This window comes from Echinops telfairi, unplaced genomic scaffold, assembly GCF_000313985.2.
Source record: "Echinops telfairi isolate 266 unplaced genomic scaffold, ASM31398v2 ScPeMD7_7420;HRSCAF=8458, whole genome shotgun sequence".
Lineage (NCBI taxonomy): Eukaryota > Metazoa > Chordata > Mammalia > Afrosoricida > Tenrecidae > Echinops > Echinops telfairi.
This window is the reverse complement of record NW_022111320.1, coordinates 37,727,611-37,746,398: the sequence shown is the minus strand read 5'-3', so window position 1 is coordinate 37,746,398 and position 18,788 is coordinate 37,727,611. Positions and strand designations below refer to the sequence as shown.

Genomic DNA, 18,788 nt, shown 5'->3' with positions numbered 1-18,788 from the left:
CCAAATGTATGAATCTTCTAAGTGAAGCAGTATATTTCATAATTTTGATTTATAGTTTAATAATTTTGAGTGAAATTTTACATATTTGCCAGTCATATCCACGTCTTTGTGTAATGATTTTGTTCATGTATCATTCATTTTAAAAATTGTGTATCTTTTCTTATTGACTCACATAAACTCTGTTAAGTAAGTAAGTCATTTATCTGTCAATGGTAGTGTAGGATCCCTGGTGGGGCAGTGGTTACTTGTTGGGCTGTGATCCACACGGTCAGCAGTTCAAAGCCCTCAGTAGCTCTGAGGGAAAAAGAATGGACTTTTTACTCCCATAAACAGTTACAGTCTTGGGACCCCCAAAAGGGTTGCTATTGGACTCACAACCTGGCAGTGAGTTCGGGTTTTTGTTTTGTTTTAACTATTGTTTGCTAAGTTTGCCTTAAAAAATACATGTAGCTTCTGAATATGTTTTCCCAAATTTAAATTACTGACACTATGTAATTGAAATGACCGGCTTTCCCATTTATAGTTCTGAGTTTATGTCCTGATTATTAAGGCATTTTCACTGCAAGGATGTCATTTATTTACAGGGCTTTCATCTATAAATTTATGACTTCAATTTTTATGTCTGAATCTTTGTTCAATCTTTAATTCATTTTGGTGTAAGGAGTGAACTAGGAATCCAGTTTATTTATTTACTTGTCTAAATGTTTATCCCATTGTCCCCAAACCATTTATTAAACAGTGCCTCTTTACCAGTGACTGAAAAGTCATTTTCCTCATAACCTATATCCCAAATATGTTCGTCTTACAACCAAATGCACTTCCATAGAGCAGATTCATACACACAGCAACCCTATAGAACAGAATCAAACTGACTGTGGGTTTCTGAGACTTCACATCTTTACAGAAGTAGACAGCCTCATCTTTCTCCTACACAGTGGCTGGTGGGTTCCAACCACTGACTTTTACTTCACAGCTCAAAGTATAGCGCATACAAGAGCACCAGAACCAAGGTATTTTTGTTCACGAGGTTTTTTGGCATGCATTTTGAATTCCTGCTCCAAAACAATTTCTTCCCCCATAATTCCCTAGAGTATTCTTCTATGCTTTGTAATTTTAGATAAAATATAATTTTTGTTCAATTCAAAATGAAATATTAGTAGTAGCTTAAGTAGATTTACAAACTAATTTACGGAGAGCAGACACCTTTGGTCATTAGGGGAGAGGTTTGTTTGTGTCTCCTCTAGGAACCTCAGTAGATCGAGAGCGGCTAATGAGACACCTAGCACTTTTCAATCACTCGGGCTTTTTGTTCAGGCAACTTTAGGGAAGAACGTAAATAGACATTTGGAGAAAAGCGTATTCACGCTTTAATAATAGTGGAACAAAATAATTATTGCTCAGGGCTTGGGAGGCTCTGAGGCAAGAGCAAACTATATCCCCTGTAAAAAGGTCCAGAAGATTTAGAAACAGAACAATCTACGGAGCCTGACCTTTGAATTACATAAGGGGCATTTTTCAGTATAAAACCACATGGTAAATTGGAGTCAGAACTTGTACTGTACTGGTCACATGGATGAAAATGCAAACCTCTGTATCAAGAAAAAACCACCATGAAAGGCATTTGAGTGTATATGCATGTGCGCATGTGTGTACAGGAGGGGGTAATCACGTCTGTAGTTATGCCTCGGGGCAATAAAATGTTGATTGTGCTGGAAGCATAAGAGAATCAAGTCAGGAAACTCATTAGGGACGATTATAGCAGTTCATGCAAAAGATAAATTACATTCACAGCTGACAGTGAGAAATGGAATGAGGGAGACTTGATCATGCCGTTGGGACTGGTGTGGGAAGCAGTGATTTATTGCTCCAACAAGTTCCACCCTTTCATTCCCAATGCTATGGTAAGCGCAGAGAAAATTAGTGCAGGGAGGGATCTTTGTTTCCATCCAGATCCTGAAGGGTACAGGGATCCACTCAAATACAACCTTGATGCCAATCCTGGGAAATGGGAGCTTTGGAAGCATGGATCAGAGAGATGATTCAGCTCCTTCTCACACTCGTTTATCACCCCGGGAAGTGACTTAATGCCGTTTGCTTGGCCTGTAACCTGGGAAGAACCTACTTACAGCCCAGATTTGTTATGAAGAGAGAACAAGACCTTCCTCCTTCCCATTTCTAAGAGAACAAATGATACAAAGAGTAAGTCCATCGCATGATTACTGGCAGCACCGGCTCAACCACTCACTACTGTCTGTGTTATCTGTGCTAGATAACTGGACCCACTGATCTTCCTTTGTCTCACCTGTGACGGTAAGGGTGTCAGATGTCAGATATGATCCCAAGCTGCCAGCAGACTTGAGATTTTCCTTTAGCTTATTACACAGTGCTTGCATGCTTACTAGCGTATGGGATAACTTCAAATGACTCAACAATCGGAAGAGGTGTAAATTAGGACCCTAGACAGTGATTTTTACACAGCATTCCAATTAGCATATCATAAACTACAATGATTTACAGACACCCTTCACTTAATTTTCTTGACTTTGACAGCACTAGGCACAGCTAGGCATAGTCTAAGGAGGTAGCAGGCCAGCCAGGAAACTGTTTCTTTGACAGAGGTGAAAAGCTAGCTGCCCTGCTCGCTTCATCATCCTTACCACAGGGTAGGGCATGTAGTGCTGTTTGCACCTGAATAAAGTCCTGGTGGCCCCCTTGATGAAGCATGCAGCCAGCCAGCAGAAGGTCAGTGGTTTGAATGCACCAGCCTCTCCCTGAGAGAACTATAAGGCAGCCTACCTCTAAAAAGATATAGAGCCTAGCAAACCTCATTAGGTCGCTATGAGTTGGAATCTTCTCGATACAAAGGGGTAAATATTTGAACTCTTTATACCTTAGCAGGGGGGCGGTGGTGGTTTAGTAGAATTTTCACTTTTCATGTGAGAGACTTGGCTTTGATTCCTGGCCAACAGATGTAAAGAACAAGCAACCTCTGTCAGTGGAGGTTTATGTCTTGTTATGATGTTGAACAGGTTTCAGCAGTCCTTCCAGACAAACACAGACTCCAAAAAGGCTTATGACTTACTTCTAAAGATCAGCCAGTGCAAACCTGACGGGTCACAATGACATGACCTGTAACTCGGGGCCAGCCAGTCCTGTTCTGTCCTCTATAGGGTCCCCGTGAGTCAAGGGCTGGAAGACAGCTATCAACAACAAACCATATTGGGCATGGGTGTGGTTGTTCTTATGAATCTTCCAATGCAAAGACCTGCATTTTGTAGGAGTGCTCCATTACCAGGATTCTGAAGTATGGCCTAACAGTAGTAAGCTAGACAGAAACCCCCCGAGCAGTGTTAACATCCTGGCAGGCACGATGGTCAGTCCGACAGCTCTGGAATTGATTCATGTGCCTGATGTTTTCAAGCTGTTTGATCTTAGGGAAGAGACTTAACCGTTCTAAGTGGTTTGTTCCTCTGACATGAAATAGAGATATCATCTAGTCATTAATAGTGTTGCTTTAAAAATCAATGAGTTGCCATAATAAATAGTTTTTGTTTATGTAATAAATGTGTCATTTTCCATTTCACTGCAGCGACATGCCATAAACATTCTCGATTATTTTGGAGCCTAATGTGTCCTAGAAATGCTGAAAACCTAAGAACTGAGTTGGGATTAGAAGGGCTACTGAAATAGGGAGAGAATTATACAAAACCTTTCAATGCCCACTTCTTTCTAAGGAAATAAACCTTCTAACCACTTTGGAAATAAACTTGACTCTAAATGGGATGGAAAGAGCTCTTTTAGGGATCCGTTTTCTAGATTTTGAAAATATGGAGTAAAATTTCCCTGGCAATGTATATTCTCTTCCTTTTGCATTTATCCCCGCTCTTACAGCACAAGACATTATGCTTTGTGACATCATTTCTTTTTAAAAAAACACGTTTGATTGCTATAAAAATATGAAAACTATCAAGAAGTTTGAGGGGCTATAATGGGATTAAATGACCATGGGGGGGCGGGGGGTCCTAAAAGCTCTTCTAAATCCATCCCCTCATCGATAACAAATTTTTCCAGTTCGACAAATTTCACACGAGCAACTCTGTGGCATTGACGAAGCTCGTCGTGCTGTACACCCCCTGCCACCGTCCTGCTCCAAAATGAGTGCACTGTGCCAGCACCATTAGCAGTCCCCCTAAGCAATGGCTCCCTCTCTCCCACTTCTTGACGGAAGAGAGAAACAGAACACGCCTATGGAGCAGAGAGCCATCCCAGGTCATTTACCCCTGAGATTTTTATAAGGGTCAGTTGTCAAGGTAGTTTCAGCTAAACCAGCAGTTCTCAGCCTGTGGGTCATGATCCCTTTGGTGGTCAAATGACCTTTTCACAGGAGTTGCCTGTTTCGTAACAGGAGCAAAATGACAGTGATGAAGTAGCAACGAAACTAATGTTATGGTTGGGAGGTTCACAACATGAGGAACTGTGTGAAAGGGTCACGGCATGAAGAAGGTTGAGAACCACTGACCTGAGTGGTTCCTTGGTTTTAAAGCAATTATTGTAACGCTTTGATGCTTTGGATGTATGTAGAAATTATCACTGAAATTTCTTTCATGCGAAATAAGTAATTCCATAATAAATGAACATACTATACCTCAGCAATTTCACTTCCATGAGCTTGCCCTACAGGGGACAACATGTACATTACAAAGGATGGGTGCAAGATGGTGGGGGTGTGAGCTGCTGAAGTTGGCCCCCAACCTGTGGCATCCCCATCCAGAAAGGAATTAGACTATTTTGTGCAATAGAACTTTCCTTGGCTAATGTTCAGATGTAGACTGCCAGGCTACATCTTGGGTTAGTTTTCATCTGTAAGCACTGCTGCTACTTGCATACACTGACACCAGGTGTTGGCTGCTTTTGAGGGTGCACTGGCTAGCAAATGAACCTGGGTTTCCCTCTGGGAAGATGAGAATTCTACCATTGACCCTCCAGGTCATACTACTCCTAATATAAATGGTAATATTCATTAGCTTTCTTAGTAAGTGAATGAAAAGAGCGTAGACTTATTTTCAGAGTTTCTTACATGATAAGAGAAGATCATCTCATGAGTCGCCATTGTACAATATGTCCAGGAAGAAGTCAGTTAGACAGGAAACCTGGCATTTCTTATGAAAACCTGTGGTTCCTGATTTAGATACAACCCAACAGAGGCTTCAGTCCATCTCCTGGCACATAGCTAGCAATGCAAGAAGTCGGCTGTTGGGCTACCGTTCTTTGTAAGGCCCGGGCTTGAGGAGTACCATGGTTTGTGTTGTATGTTCCACGCACAAAAGTTTACATCTCTTGCTTTTGCACCTTCTGGAAGAACTGGAATCTTCGTCTGATCTAAGCCTCAGAGCAAGAGAGCTGCGTGGCTTTCGGATGGAGGGGAGTTGTGTTTGTGTGATCATTTTCTTGGTAGTTTGTTGTCTGTTTTCAAGTCCCTGCTGCTAGATTTGCATAGGGAGATTAGGTTCCCGAGTTTTGGATTGTGAAAGTCAGGACTTGCACCAGGTGATCCAAAACAGTGTGCTGGGAAGACTACAATAGGAAGCCAGACTCCTTGGCTATGGCCCAGGTTGGCCACTTCCCCTAGCCTCCGTTGTAAATCTCTCTGTAGCTCAGTTTTCTCGTCCATAAAATAAGTACCTTAAAAAAAAAAAAATAAGTACCTTAATAATTCTTCATTCACAGGCCTATTGTGAGACTGGATGAGGTGATGCGCTAGAACTGTGGCCCTCATGGCTTCCACACCCAATAAATCTTAGCTATTATTAGTAGCTCCACCACCTGTCTGGCTGTCTGTTGTCGTGTGGTGGCTTGTGTGCTCCTGTAATGCTGGAAGCTATGTGACCAATATTTCAAATACCAGCAGGGTCACCCATGGTGGGCGTGTCAGTGAGTTTCCAGAAGATAGTCTAGGCAGAAATGCTTACAGATCTACTTCCAAACACCGGCCAAAAACATCCTGATGGGTCACTACAGAATAACGTTCATTTGATAGAGTACTGGAAGATGAACCCCCTCGGGCGATCGGCACTCGGAATACACAGTGTCCAAACAATGGACTAAATAAAGCAGATGAAGGGTTGAGGATGAGATGGGGCAGGCCAGGGTGATGTTCCATGCTGGGGTATATGGGGTCACCATGACTCAGTGTCCACTCAACAGCAATTAGCAACACAAGTTATTAATAGTTAGAACTCTGCCTTATAAGGTAGGTTGAGTTGCCGTTATTAGTTCAATCCATTGGCAGAGCAAGCCATCTAAAGTGCTAAATTCAACACAAAGACATGGGTCTTAATTTTGAGCTTAAGTCTTGATTTTTACCAGGTGATCTGATAATCTTACCAGGTGAATTTATTAATTAACAGGCCTGTATATCCCTGTCAGTGAAATGGAAACGTTGGCCCCATATATTTAATGCCTTTTCAAAATGATAGCAGAGATGGGACCTGAGACCCACATCTCCCAAAGTTGCTTCTAAAGTGGAGATATGTGAGTGTGTGGTTGTGCTGGTCTCTTTTCGCAATCACGATTTCTGCTTGGGGAAAGCGAGAACAGCTTCTTTTCTCGTTCATTTACTTTCTGGTCTGAAATGCTAGTCAACAGCAGTTCAGTCCTGTGAACCCTACTGTGGAATAATTTGCTGCTTCGAGCAGCCCCACTTACTAGTCATAGTAGAAAAACAAAGGCGCACATTGTTCCCCACATAACAGTCACATATCTGGCAGACAAAATGCTTCTGATCAGCGGATGGCATTTGACAGGAGGTGAATGAATTGGTTTTCCTAGGTAAGGGCTGGAGGAGCCATCCTCATTCATTCAACATCAGCCAATTTAGCAAGTGGCGCCTTGGGTCGCTAGTGAAAATTCCCTTGTATCAGAAAGGGAAGTCTGAGGCTTGGCATTGCACTCAACAGTTATAAATTCAGGTCTCTTGCCAGCTTCTGTGCTAGGAAGTGCATGAGTTTAGCGTCATTCTGTTTCCCTGTCCATGGGCCTGCAAAGTGGGGCTGGGGGGGGGTGGGGGGGAGTTAGAGGTGCTGCCTTATCTTTGTGTGCATGCGTTCCTTACGGATATTGATGAACACAACGATGGCTCAAGAGATGGACGGCACACTCATTAGCTGCAGCTGCCCTCCTAAGTGGTTACAGTGCTCAGAGAGCACTAATGGGCGAGCAAGGCTGACAGGAACATGCCGGGTCAGAGCTGAATATCCCGAGGCGGCAAAGCCTTCTCCAGGCCCTTTCCCTAAGAAGCTAACAAAAAACATCAGCCCTGATGCTCGGGGAGAGAAACTCTGCCCTGAACCAGGAATGACTTCATCCCAGCTTGCCCATCACTTCACAGGGCAGGAGGTGATTCACAAGCTGCCCTCCCTGTACAGAGATGACATAATAAAGATGATCCACGGCTGCTCACACTTGATCTTTGAGCATTTCTTCTTTTCTTCAATAACGGAGCGGGCTGCTGAGTCAGGTCTGTGAAGAAGCGGCAACAGTTGTTGCCAACCGTGATGGCTAGCAAACACTGACGCCGTATGTTGAGTACTTTCTATACACCACCTAATTCATGCTACAATTACCTTATCATTTGGAGTCCTGCTGAGGCACAAGGCAGCTTGTTGTTTGTACCCAAGCCTAGATGTCATATCATGGACGGCATTTCGTGGGAGGAAGAACCAGACATCGACTTGGGAGATCGGCCCATGTCCTCCCAACCCCTAACTGTTCTCAGTTCTCAGTACTGCGAGTCCCACATCCCAAATCACCCTTCAGCTCGGGGATAGTTGGTCACTGTAATGGGACATCTCAGGAGCTGGCAGACTCGAAAAGGACACTTCACTGGAAACTTAGGCTTCTGTTGCCATATCGGTAGAAGCTGTGGTTCAGCTATTTGACTTTTAAAATCTTTATTACTCGATGTGGTTGGTAGACCAGCTGAATGGGCACCTCCTGGGGGCTGGTTAGAAACAGAATTGCAGGGCCAGCACTGACTCAGAATCTGTATGCTACTATGATTTCCAAGTCATTGGATGGGACTTTGCATTTTGAGCAGCATGGCCCTGGAAGCCCTTTTCAGAACCAAATCACTGTGACTATGAATCAACTAAAGTGGCACGATCTTTTATTTAGGTGCCAGTTCTATAAAGGACCCAAGTAGATGGGAGCAGAGCCGCCTATCCTTTAGAAATGTTTACCCTAGAAACTAGGGTAGCCCTGTAAGAAAGAGTTGGCTCTCCAGCCAACACTTCATGCCATGGATTGATTTCCCTAAGGGGAAGCTGCATTTCATGGGTGGAAAAAAAAGAAGCATTTCACTCAAATTGACCTGCGTTTGAATCCTGACCTTGCCAACTGCTACCCGGTGGTGACCTCAGGCAGCTGGGAATGCCCAGGCCCTCGAAATGCTCCCTGGGAAAGGATTAAAATGATCATCTCAGAGGTTCTCCATCCTGGTGTCCTTCAGAATCAGTTGCGGAATGTTCATATTGATGCCTGCTGCATTCAAGGTTGCTTAAGCTGCAGGGGGCCCTTGGAATGATCTGCAAAAGGTTCTCAGGTGAGTCTCTTGTGCAGCTAAGATTTGGAACCACTTCTCTGCCTCTTAAGAATGGGGGGGAGGTGCCAATGACAAAACATGTGCCAGCTCCTGGCACAAAGCAGGCATTCCGGAGAGGCTACATTTCTCTTCTTCCAGGAGTAGCAGCTACACCTGTTCGCCCCAGAGCAATTCTCCACGAACTGATCAGGAGCTGAGGGGCTCTCTATGAATGAAGCCAAGCGGTCTATTATGTCAGCGAGTCTCTCACTACATACTCTTACTAACCAAGTCATTTAACAGTTAGTAAGAAAAGAAGGAGGAGGAGAAGGAGGAGGGAGGGGGAAAAGGAAGGGGAGGGGAACTGGGAGGGGGAAGGGAAGGAGAAGAAGAAACAGATATGACTGAAAAGCAGGCAGAGGAGGGAAAGAGGGCGTTATTTACCACTTTAGTTTTTAGACACCTACATAGATTTTTTTTCTTAAAGAAATATATATATATATATGCAAACTTCCTTCCTATGTAGTTTTAACTGCTAGTGCTCCTGTAAGGATGTGTATCTTAAGAATCCCCATGGATCACTAAGTTAAAGCTCGCCCTTCCTCAGGGCAGCTAATTAAAACACCTGGTGGTCGTCCTGTGAGTTCCAGATTGTGCCCTGAAAGAGGTGCGTTTCCCAGCAGCTACCATGGCATTGCTTCAAAATGAGGGCACCATAAGCTATGAACTTTCACAGGGCTTTACAAGTAGGTTTTGAGAGGGATGCTAATATTGCCATGCAGGAAGGGCAGTGCTTTTGCCTTAACTGTTTTCTTTTAATAGCAGCGCCAGTCGGTCAAAGGAATCAGCCTTTAACGGTCCCACAGCAGATGGGGGAAGAGATACAAATCAATATAAAGTCCCTCTTCCCTTTCCAAGTGATGATTAATAAACTCCCTCAGCCTTCAATGTGTCTATCCCCATTAGAATCTTCGAGAAGAACTATGGGGCCCAGACTGTTCACCTAGGATTTCCTGCCTGTTCTTTTTTTTTTTTTTCTCATCTCTGTCTCAGCTTCTGAAATGTCCTTTTCTTAAAGAACAATCTCAAGGAACAGATTGCATTTGACCTTCGAGCCACATCTAATGCCACAATGCGTGGGGCTATGTGATGGTAACCAAATGTGCCCTTCCTCATTACACTCAGAAATCTCTGCTGAAATGCTCAAATTCACAGCTTACCGCGGGTTTTCAAATTTCCATGTTTGTTTGCTTATGGTAAGTTCCCTATTTTCTTTCTTTCTCACTTGGTCTCTTCACATCCATGTAACAAGACACATGGATAGGATGCTCTGTAGCTTATGACACAGCATTCAACACCTTCTTGAACCTCACTGGGAGACAGACTTCTGACCCCAAGGGAAGAGCATCAAGCCTGACGGCGACAAAGTGTCCTCAGTGTGTCCAAAGTCACCCTCCCAGAAGGAGACAAAGTCTGCATGGAAACCCAGACGACTAGTGAAGAGTTGCTGAAAGCTCTTTCATTATACATTTTCCTCTTACCTATATTGCCCCACCAAACCTCTCACTGATACGTGAGGTGCCTTTGCAGAACGCTTGTCCACTTACATGGTAACTTCTATCGGGTTGAAGATTACACTGTAGGTCCTTGGCAGCCAGTGTCCTTTTCGTGGCTGGCTGGGCACTGATACCTGCAGGATGCACTTCCCCAACTGACTTCTCAGTGGCTTTAGACTGGGCTCCAGCAATGTGACCCAGAGACAGTGGAAGGGAAAAGCCAGCGCATTTCCCTGTCCTCGTCTACAGCTGAATCCCCTCCATGCCCCACTGTCTCAGGCCTGCCACGGTTGTTCAGTTCCCAACACCGAACATGAACCCTGACTTAAGGGACAGGTAGCCTTTTGCTTCTCCATCACTTTACTACCTGTAGTTACAATATGTGATGAACTCAGCAGCCCCCGTTAGGTCCACTGTGGTCACCGCTGTATTTAATTCTATTAGAATTAGAGTTTCTGTGTGAATTAGGATGCTTTCCATTTCTTGGCTTGACCCCAAATGATATAATAATCACTTTCCTGATTTTTTAAAAATACATTTGGATATTGGGTTGGATATAAAGGGAGAAATAATCAAATACAACTGACTTCCACCCATGTATTTCTAGGAACTTTCATATGTTTTATATTTTTTAGTCCTGAAAACAGAACTGCAAGAAACATACTGCAGTATTCTTTTACAAGGGAACTGGATATTAAAGAAATATGAGATGACTTTCCCAAGGACATACAGATTATGAGAGAATCAGCTAAAGTACTACCAGAGGACCCCTTGCCTTTGTCTCAGTCAGAGAAGGAAGGCCAGACTCACACTCCTTTTTAGGAATGAATGGTGATCCTTACACACATCAAATTGCTGTGGCGTCACAGTGTAGTGGTTATGAGTTGGCCAAGATCTCCAAGGTCAACAGTTCAAAACTAACAGCTGCTCCAAGGGAGAAAAAGAAGAGAGAGGTTGGGGAGGGGATTTTTACTCCTATATAAAGAGTTAAGGGAGTCTCAAAAACTCACGGGGGCAGATCGACTTTGTCTAATAGGGCACCATGAATTGGATAGACTCGATGGCAGTGAGATTCTGAGATCAATATGAATAGAATACAAATGGCATGCAATACAGTACGGAGTTAAATAGTGAGGCCATAGCACCGTGTAACTTGTTAGGTGCTATCCAGTCAGCTCCGGCCCATAGACCAGACATGGCCATCCTCATAATCACTATGGTTGAGTCCATTGTGGCAGCCAATGTGTCCATCCATCTCTTTGGCAGGCTACCTCTATTTCACCTACCCTCTACTTTACCAAGCGTGATGGCATCTTCCAGGGACTGGTCTCTCTTGATAACATGTCCAAAGTATGTGAGATGGAGTCTCACCGCCCTTGCTTTGAAGGAGCATTCTGGCTGTACTTCTACCAAAAGAGATTTGTTGGTTCTCTTGGCAGTTTCAATATTCTTTGCCAGCACTATAATTCATACGCATCACACAATAGTTAATTAATAGAAACCCGAATATGCAATGCTGCCTCAGAAACACTTGGAGAGATTCATGTCCTCGGACCAGAAATTGTTTCAGATTATTGTTTGAGATATGAAAGATAAGATTGAATGACGAAGATCCAGAATGATATTCAGACCTGTTCCTAATTGTGACTCCCCAAACTCAACTCACAAGTGTATCTTTGATGCCAACCCTTTATATTCAAATATTGACTGGCATATATTTTTTCTAGCATTTCTATAATGAACAGCCAACCGTCCATTCATACACCATGACCACCCATGCTTTAGTGGAAGGGCATTGGAGTAAGTGTGAGAAGCACCAGGTTAGTGTTGGTCACTTGTGTCCTACAGTGACTGCATTGCCACAGGCAATGGCTGTGTGACCTTGAGAACATCACAACAGTTGTGTGAGGCTCAACTACTTGTATGAAATTAAAAATAATTCTATGTTCTACCTCCCATAATGGATTTTTAAAGGACCATTTTTACTCTGAAAACAACAACAGCCACACATTTCTAAAAGTGTATAAGGGCTTTTTGAAGCCTGTTTACATTTATTACTAAGTTTTGTCTTCAGAGCAATTGAGTACAAGTGCTTCTCCTCATCAGCAAAATGTGCATGGCCATGAACGACGAAGTGTGCAGAATAATTTTGCAAAGAAAGGCTTGCAAATAGTTGTGAAAATGACCTCCATATTTATCAGTCAGAGTAAAGTTTTGAAATATGCTTCTATCCTAGGTATGTTGACTCTTTATATGAAAACCTTTCCTTTGCCATCGCCTTCTCAGTTACCTGTCAAGGGAATACCAACCCCGATGGCAAATTCATTAAGCTGAAACCGAGAACTGAACTTGTGATCAGGTGAGTAGATATGATGACCCTACCATCTCAAATTGTGGTTTTAAGTATATTTTTCAGTTATTTTGGCATAAGAGTCTTAATAGTCTTTAGAATTGTGACATACCTCCCCACACTGCCATGTACAGTAAATGGAAAGAGATAAAGATGGTGGCCACTGGATACATTAGAGGATTTCCTTACATTTGTGCTACAATCTAATTTCCAGAACTATTCCTTATAGTTAAAGGATTTTCTGAAACTCCAGCTAATGTTCAGGCTCTAAATTGCATGGACTAGTTCCCATAGGGAACAAGTGCCTTAAGGGATCTGCAGAGGAAGCAAATCCCCTTCCTCTCTGACCTCCATCACCCAATCAATCTTGCACATTCAACGTATATTAGTGAGAGCCTAAATGCCTGGCATTGAGCCGGGTGCTGAGAATACAAGATTAAACAGCTTCCATCACTTAAAAACACTCTCAGCGCAGCCAACTCCCCATCTCCAGGCCCAGGATGCTCTGGGGCATGGAGCATTTGCTGTAAGGATGAATCCTTACATGACTGTTAGGTTCTTTTCTGACCTTAGAAGAGCTTGGCCAGGTTAATTTTCTTTTCCTTCTCAACTTACAGAAATATGATACTGCACATGGGCAAAAACAGGAAAAAGAACGATTGACAAAGCGAAGGGTTAGCTGTCTCCCACCCCTGGCTCCCACAGGAGTTCATTTGCCATGAGATTTGGGGATTGAGATGATTTCATAGAAATACCTTCCATTTTTAAAGCTGTGCAAACCTGGAGTTCATATTCAATGAGGGCCAACATCCAGCTGCCCCATAATGATTTCAACACGGTGACACAGGGTAGCGTCTTCCTATTTTCAGCCCTGGCAATTTGGCTCAAGCATGAACTCAACCACTTTAAGCTTTGGTCTTTCTAGCCACCTTTTATGCTGTATTTTCTCTTAATGCCACCAATCATGTGTGAAATTCTGTTGCAAAACTAATCTTTGTGGGAAATGATATGTAATGGCTTCTTTAGAGAGAGACAGAGAGAGGGGGAGAGAGCAGCGATTATGACCTCTGTCGTATTTTGAAATGTGTTTCATAGTGTAGTACAAATAGAAACATCAGTTTTTCAAGGTCAAAGGAGAAATAGATCTCTGCTTCTACAAGATCACTCATAAGCAGGCTAAGACTTGAAAATTATCCTATGACTTGATTTTAAAATCCTCTGATGTATATAATGGCTGTTAAACATGAGTACCAGTTGTGCTAAAAATAGTATAATATTCATTTTATGAGACTCATACTTAATGCCTTGCATTTTCAAATGATATGAACAAATTAAAAAATATAGAAAACCTGTGAATCAGGTACAATATTTGGGTATTTCTATAGCGAGGCATTCTTTGAGATTCCAGTCTCTCTCTCTCTCTCTCACACACACACTCCTTATCTTTTAAAAGGGAGGATTCAGTCAAAAACAGCTGTGACCAAATCTTGTGGAATGAAAGTCGGAAACCACTAATTTAAATTTTTCATTTGTTTTTTGGAACAATTATGCCACCCACAAAAGGGTAAGTTTGCAAGTCGTCATTATCTCATGAATTTTGGAACTTATCCTTTAAATAAACCCATCTCATTTCCATATAATTACAGCAAGAAAGGAGGTCCTTAAAAAAAAGGAAATATTTTTTAGCTCAAAATTCAAGAGTGTAATAAGAGTTTGTGTTACTAGAATAATGATCAAATTTGGAAATTTGGTCCTTAAAATAAGACCTTCATGTGAATTTAAAAGTGAGTAGTCTTTAAGGGGAAATCGCTAGCATTTTTTGAAGTTGTTTTTGATTTCAAGTCCATGTGTGATTCTTCCTAACTGTATTCATCTGCCTTATTCTGCATATTAATTTGTATTAATGAATTAATACAGTATAATTGCAATGCCATCAAATTGTAAAAGGTTGAATTAGGACTTACAAGTTGTTTCCTGAATTGTTTTCTCTCCATGACAGCCTCAGGAAGATGGAAACATACCGTGAGTGGTTAAGACTTACTGGACCTAATTCCCCATAACAGGTCACTCAGTACAATCTAATTAGGACAAGTTACATGTTTCCACTGAAAACATTCAAAAAGAGGGATGCTTTTCTTGGCTGCCGGCTGCCTCCTATCTCCTGCCTCATAACCTTGTCCCTTAACTAGTTTTCAAGCATACTGTGTTTGGAGGTGAAGCAGGACGGCAAGCCACTGCCTAAAGTGTAAATGCTGACTGGAAATGTGCTGAACACCTGGGGCTGAGGGAGTTCTTCTTCTGGTGTAACAGCAAATCTTCTATTATAGGCTGGGCAATAGGGTTGTGGTCTAGATTTTTTTGGTTTAGATTTTTTTTTCTCTATCTGCTGGATCAAAAGCTTGCCCAATCAAGTATTCACTTAGTCAGCACAACATTAAGCATTTTCCTCATTTTTCTTCGGCACTTTAAGCAAGACGGCTGATCCACAATTAACACCAAGCTGAACTTGAATGGCTCATTCACACATTTTAAGATTTGCTCGCCCCTTTCTCCGGGTTTAATTAATATGCCGTTAATAGAAACATTTACAGTGAGCGCTAATATTTTCTCTCACCTCTGCTCATTTGTCTAAGGTGTATCATTTCATCTCTTTCAGCAATGTGTTCAAGAGAGAACTCGGATCCCTTCTTGGCTCGAAACGCACTGCAGGCTCTCTGTGGTTGACTCTGGGCTGAGAAAGTCCTGCTTGTCAGCCAGTCCCTCATTTCTCTCCTGATGGCCCAGGGTTGTGACAGGATATCTCTCTGGCCAACCACAGATTCTATATGTGGTTGGCATGACCAGCGGCAAGGACTTGACACTCCAGCAATGGAAAAATGTGCTGGGCCAGATGGGAATGGGAAGATGATTCAGACATATGGTGCTTAGAGCTAGAGACAGTACACAGTTACAACCTTCTGCTGGCGCGCTGGGAAACCGCCAGATGCACTCCAGCAAGGAATCTGTGCTTCATACCAGCACGCACATCTTAACCAAACTGTACCCCGTTGGCATAGGACTGTTGTGCTGACAACCACCCACAGCCTCTCTTCCTAATCTGGGGAGAAGTCTCCCAGCTGCCTTGCTTTTATTCTGGATAAATTATTAATGCCTTTTCAGCCTTGGAAAATGTAATTTTTAACTACTTAAAATATTTATGGGGGCGGGAAGGGTAATCTCACAAGGATTTGTTATATTTCCGTTCTTTTACAGTAAATTCCGATTAGGTTGCTCACTGGGATTTTCCCTGCTTTTTTCCCTCCGTGTGAACCCTATATTTAACTCCGAGCGATGAATGCAAGATCGATAGAATAAGTAACAAAAGTATCCACGGTGACTGCACAGCAAACTCTTAAATCACTGCACACTAAGTGCAAACGGACAATTATTGAAAACGCTGCACTGAAATTTCAATAGGACATAGGAGTGAGGCTTAAGTCATTAAAAGGGCCCATTAGTCTTGCAAGTCTGAGACAGCACACTCAAATCACAAGCTATTACTGAGAACTGGAAATATGACATATTCCACCAACCCACAGGCAATTCACACACACGCAACTGACTCCAGCAGACCTCGGACCGGGTCCAACTGTCCAGTCCCTAAGGGGCAGGAGGCTTAAAGAGAAGCAGGCTGTGCCAACCTCTTCAGCTGATGGTTCTTAGTTATATGAAGACAAGCAAACACTGCCAAATTAGATTATGGACAGGGAAGGAGATGTCCTGCTTGCATATCAGTTCATTCTAGGCTATAGCGTCCCCATGCTTTTCGGCACTCCCTTCTGTGCAAGCAAATAAAAGACTTCTGATGTCCTCCTCATTCCCACAAATCACCAGCAAAGTCCAAGAATGCAGCACCTCTTTCTCTTTGTCCTTGTTCTCCCTGACTTGTTAGGCCATTTGCAGCTCTAAAATGAAGAAGTAAGTAACAGCCAGCCAAATTGCGAAGTGAAAGCCCTGTTTGGAAAAATCAATTTTTTTTTGAGAATAGATATCTAACAGGAACACACACACATGCATCACACAAAACTGTATGTGTACACATACACACAAACAGGCACACATTCCTGTCTCTGAAATACAGAGCCGTAGAGACTTGCAAACATTAGAATGCTTTTGAAGCCTAACATGCCAGGGATGTATTACTCAATTCGTCCCATCTTAGCTCTTGTACTACACATTTTATTAGAGACAGGTGGGCTCCCCCAATTCTGGAAGGCTGACAGTTTGAGTAAGGGGCTGCATAGCGTAACCTGAAAAAAAGGCATTCCTGAATGCACACAATTTCCTCCAGGAATAGAAAGATGGATCTTATGCCAAAATTATGGTAAGACAGAACCACGCTCATGACACAGAGAGCAACTTTAGCCCTGTCTTTAAAAGTGGACAGTTTCGTCTGAAGTAGGACATCACATTTCAATTTGAACTATTAAAAACTTGCATTACACAGTGAAACGAATTACCCCGGGAATCACGCGGTTTCATAAGCTGGCTGGAGTAGCATACAGTACATAACCTGAGCTAGCCTAGTGAGCATTTCTCAAATCGCCACATGACCATCCAGTACAAACTGGCTGGCTTCTGACCAGGATTTTCAAAAGCTAGACCGCTACTCCGGTCAACCCTACTTCATCACTGCAATCACACAAGCAATGTTTGCAAGAGGCTGAGAACTGAAAATGATCATCTACTTCAGTGCCACTCACTATCATTACAGATGCAAATCTCACCCCCACCCTCAAAAATAGTATCTTAACAGCGTTTCCATTTACCGAAAAATACAGTCACAATATATGTTAGCTATTTCATTAATTGCCAATAAACATGCTCACCACCCCCATCACCACAGGACCCTGGAAGAGATGTTAACTCTCTCCATGCTGTTTAAATTTGATTACAAAATGAGAATCGTTTCTTCAAAATCAATCTCAGTTATTTTAAGACATCATTTCTAATCGGAGGCAAATTCCAGGGAAGTCAAAATTGCTGTTAAGAAAACTAAAGGCATTTGGCTGTTACAATTTGGGTTCTTTCCATACTTTTGCAAATAGTTTCAAAGGTTCAAAACAAAACAAAACAAAACAAATAGTACACATGGAAATTAGTGCTCCGTAAACTAACACTGCCCCAGCCCAAGTTTATCGAAAACCCACTGCTGAATATAATGTTAAAACTGGCCCAACAAACCCCCCTCCCCCACCCCCACCCCTGCAATAAAAAAATCACCCACAGCATTTGCATATTGGCTTCATTCCCCTAAGCCCTCTCCAGTGGCTCTTGCCTACCTCCTAATATTAGATGGATGTCCTTAAATGATGATGTCAGATGGGACTTACAGAAGGACAGCATCACTCCAGGAAGGAGGAAGGTCTTTTCAGTCCTAATCCTTGTCTTCTTCTCATTTATTGAAGGGCTTGTGCTTCCTCTCCTAGCAGTGAGTTGCAGCATTACTGTGCAAATGCATGGGCTGCTCCTAGCCCGCTGACAGAAGGCTGGGGGGGGGAGCTCCTGGTGCCATCTAGTCCCTGCTTGGCCCCCACAGTCGCTGCTAACCTGGAGCCCCCTCCTTGGGGGGGCAGTGCTTAAGCACTCCTCTGCTAACCAGGATCCTCTCTGGGAAGCCAGTTACTTCATGAGTGAGAGCTGGGGCAGTCAGCCTCTGGAAAGATGACAGCCTTAGAAGCCCTGTGGGGCAGTTCTAGCCTGTCTGATAGGGTTGCTTGAGTCACAATTACTTGATAGCAGTGTTTTTCTTGGGGGGTGGGGGGTGGGGGTGGGGGAGGCAGGGGAAGCTTGCTTATGGTGCTCCACTGATAGATAGCCCAGTTCTAACTGACCCTCAACATGTTTTCTGGAAATGCAGGCAACTCAGCTGAAAACCTAAGGAAGACTTCCACAGAGGCACCAAACTCAAGTGCACAAATATTTAACAGCACGGAGACCTCTAAAGGCATAAAATCATATACATTTTTTGTGGGTGCTAGGCTGCTCCTCACCAACAGAGGAGGGTGCTGGGCGCTCAACCCCTGCCCAGGAAAGACTGTTTCTCTGGCCTGCCTAGGAAGGGGTGGGGTGGGGGGTGGTACAAAAACAAACACTGAAGGGACCCCTGAGAGGGACTAAGCACAGCCAGCCTCTGGACCAAGCGAACTTGTTCGCCCTTCCGTGAAGTTAGCCCACGACTTCCCACGCCACACCCTGGCCGCCTCTTCACCTCGCTGGACGCCAAGTTCATGCGGACAAACCAAGGCGAAGTTTATCCAACCCG

The 18,788-nt window shown here is 43.2% G+C and overlaps 1 protein-coding gene across 5 annotated transcripts in view; it reads right to left on the bottom strand.

Moving 5' to 3' along the window:
- ZNF385D (zinc finger protein 385D) overlaps positions 1-18,788 on the bottom strand; it is an 849,687-nt gene that overhangs the window by 354,748 nt on the left and 476,151 nt on the right. For 2 of the 5 annotated variants that reach the window (XM_045297458.1, XM_045297462.1), the window contains exon 1: positions 17,806-17,877. The exons of 2 other annotated variants lie outside the window; for them this stretch is intronic. In XM_045297458.1, coding sequence (XP_045153393.1) covers positions 17,806-17,869 — 64 coding nt within the window. In that variant the 5' untranslated portion in view covers positions 17,870-17,877. Of the gene's footprint in view, positions 1-17,805; positions 17,924-18,788 lie in introns of those variants that run through there. One more of the 5 variants, XM_045297461.1, reaches the window with a different exon arrangement.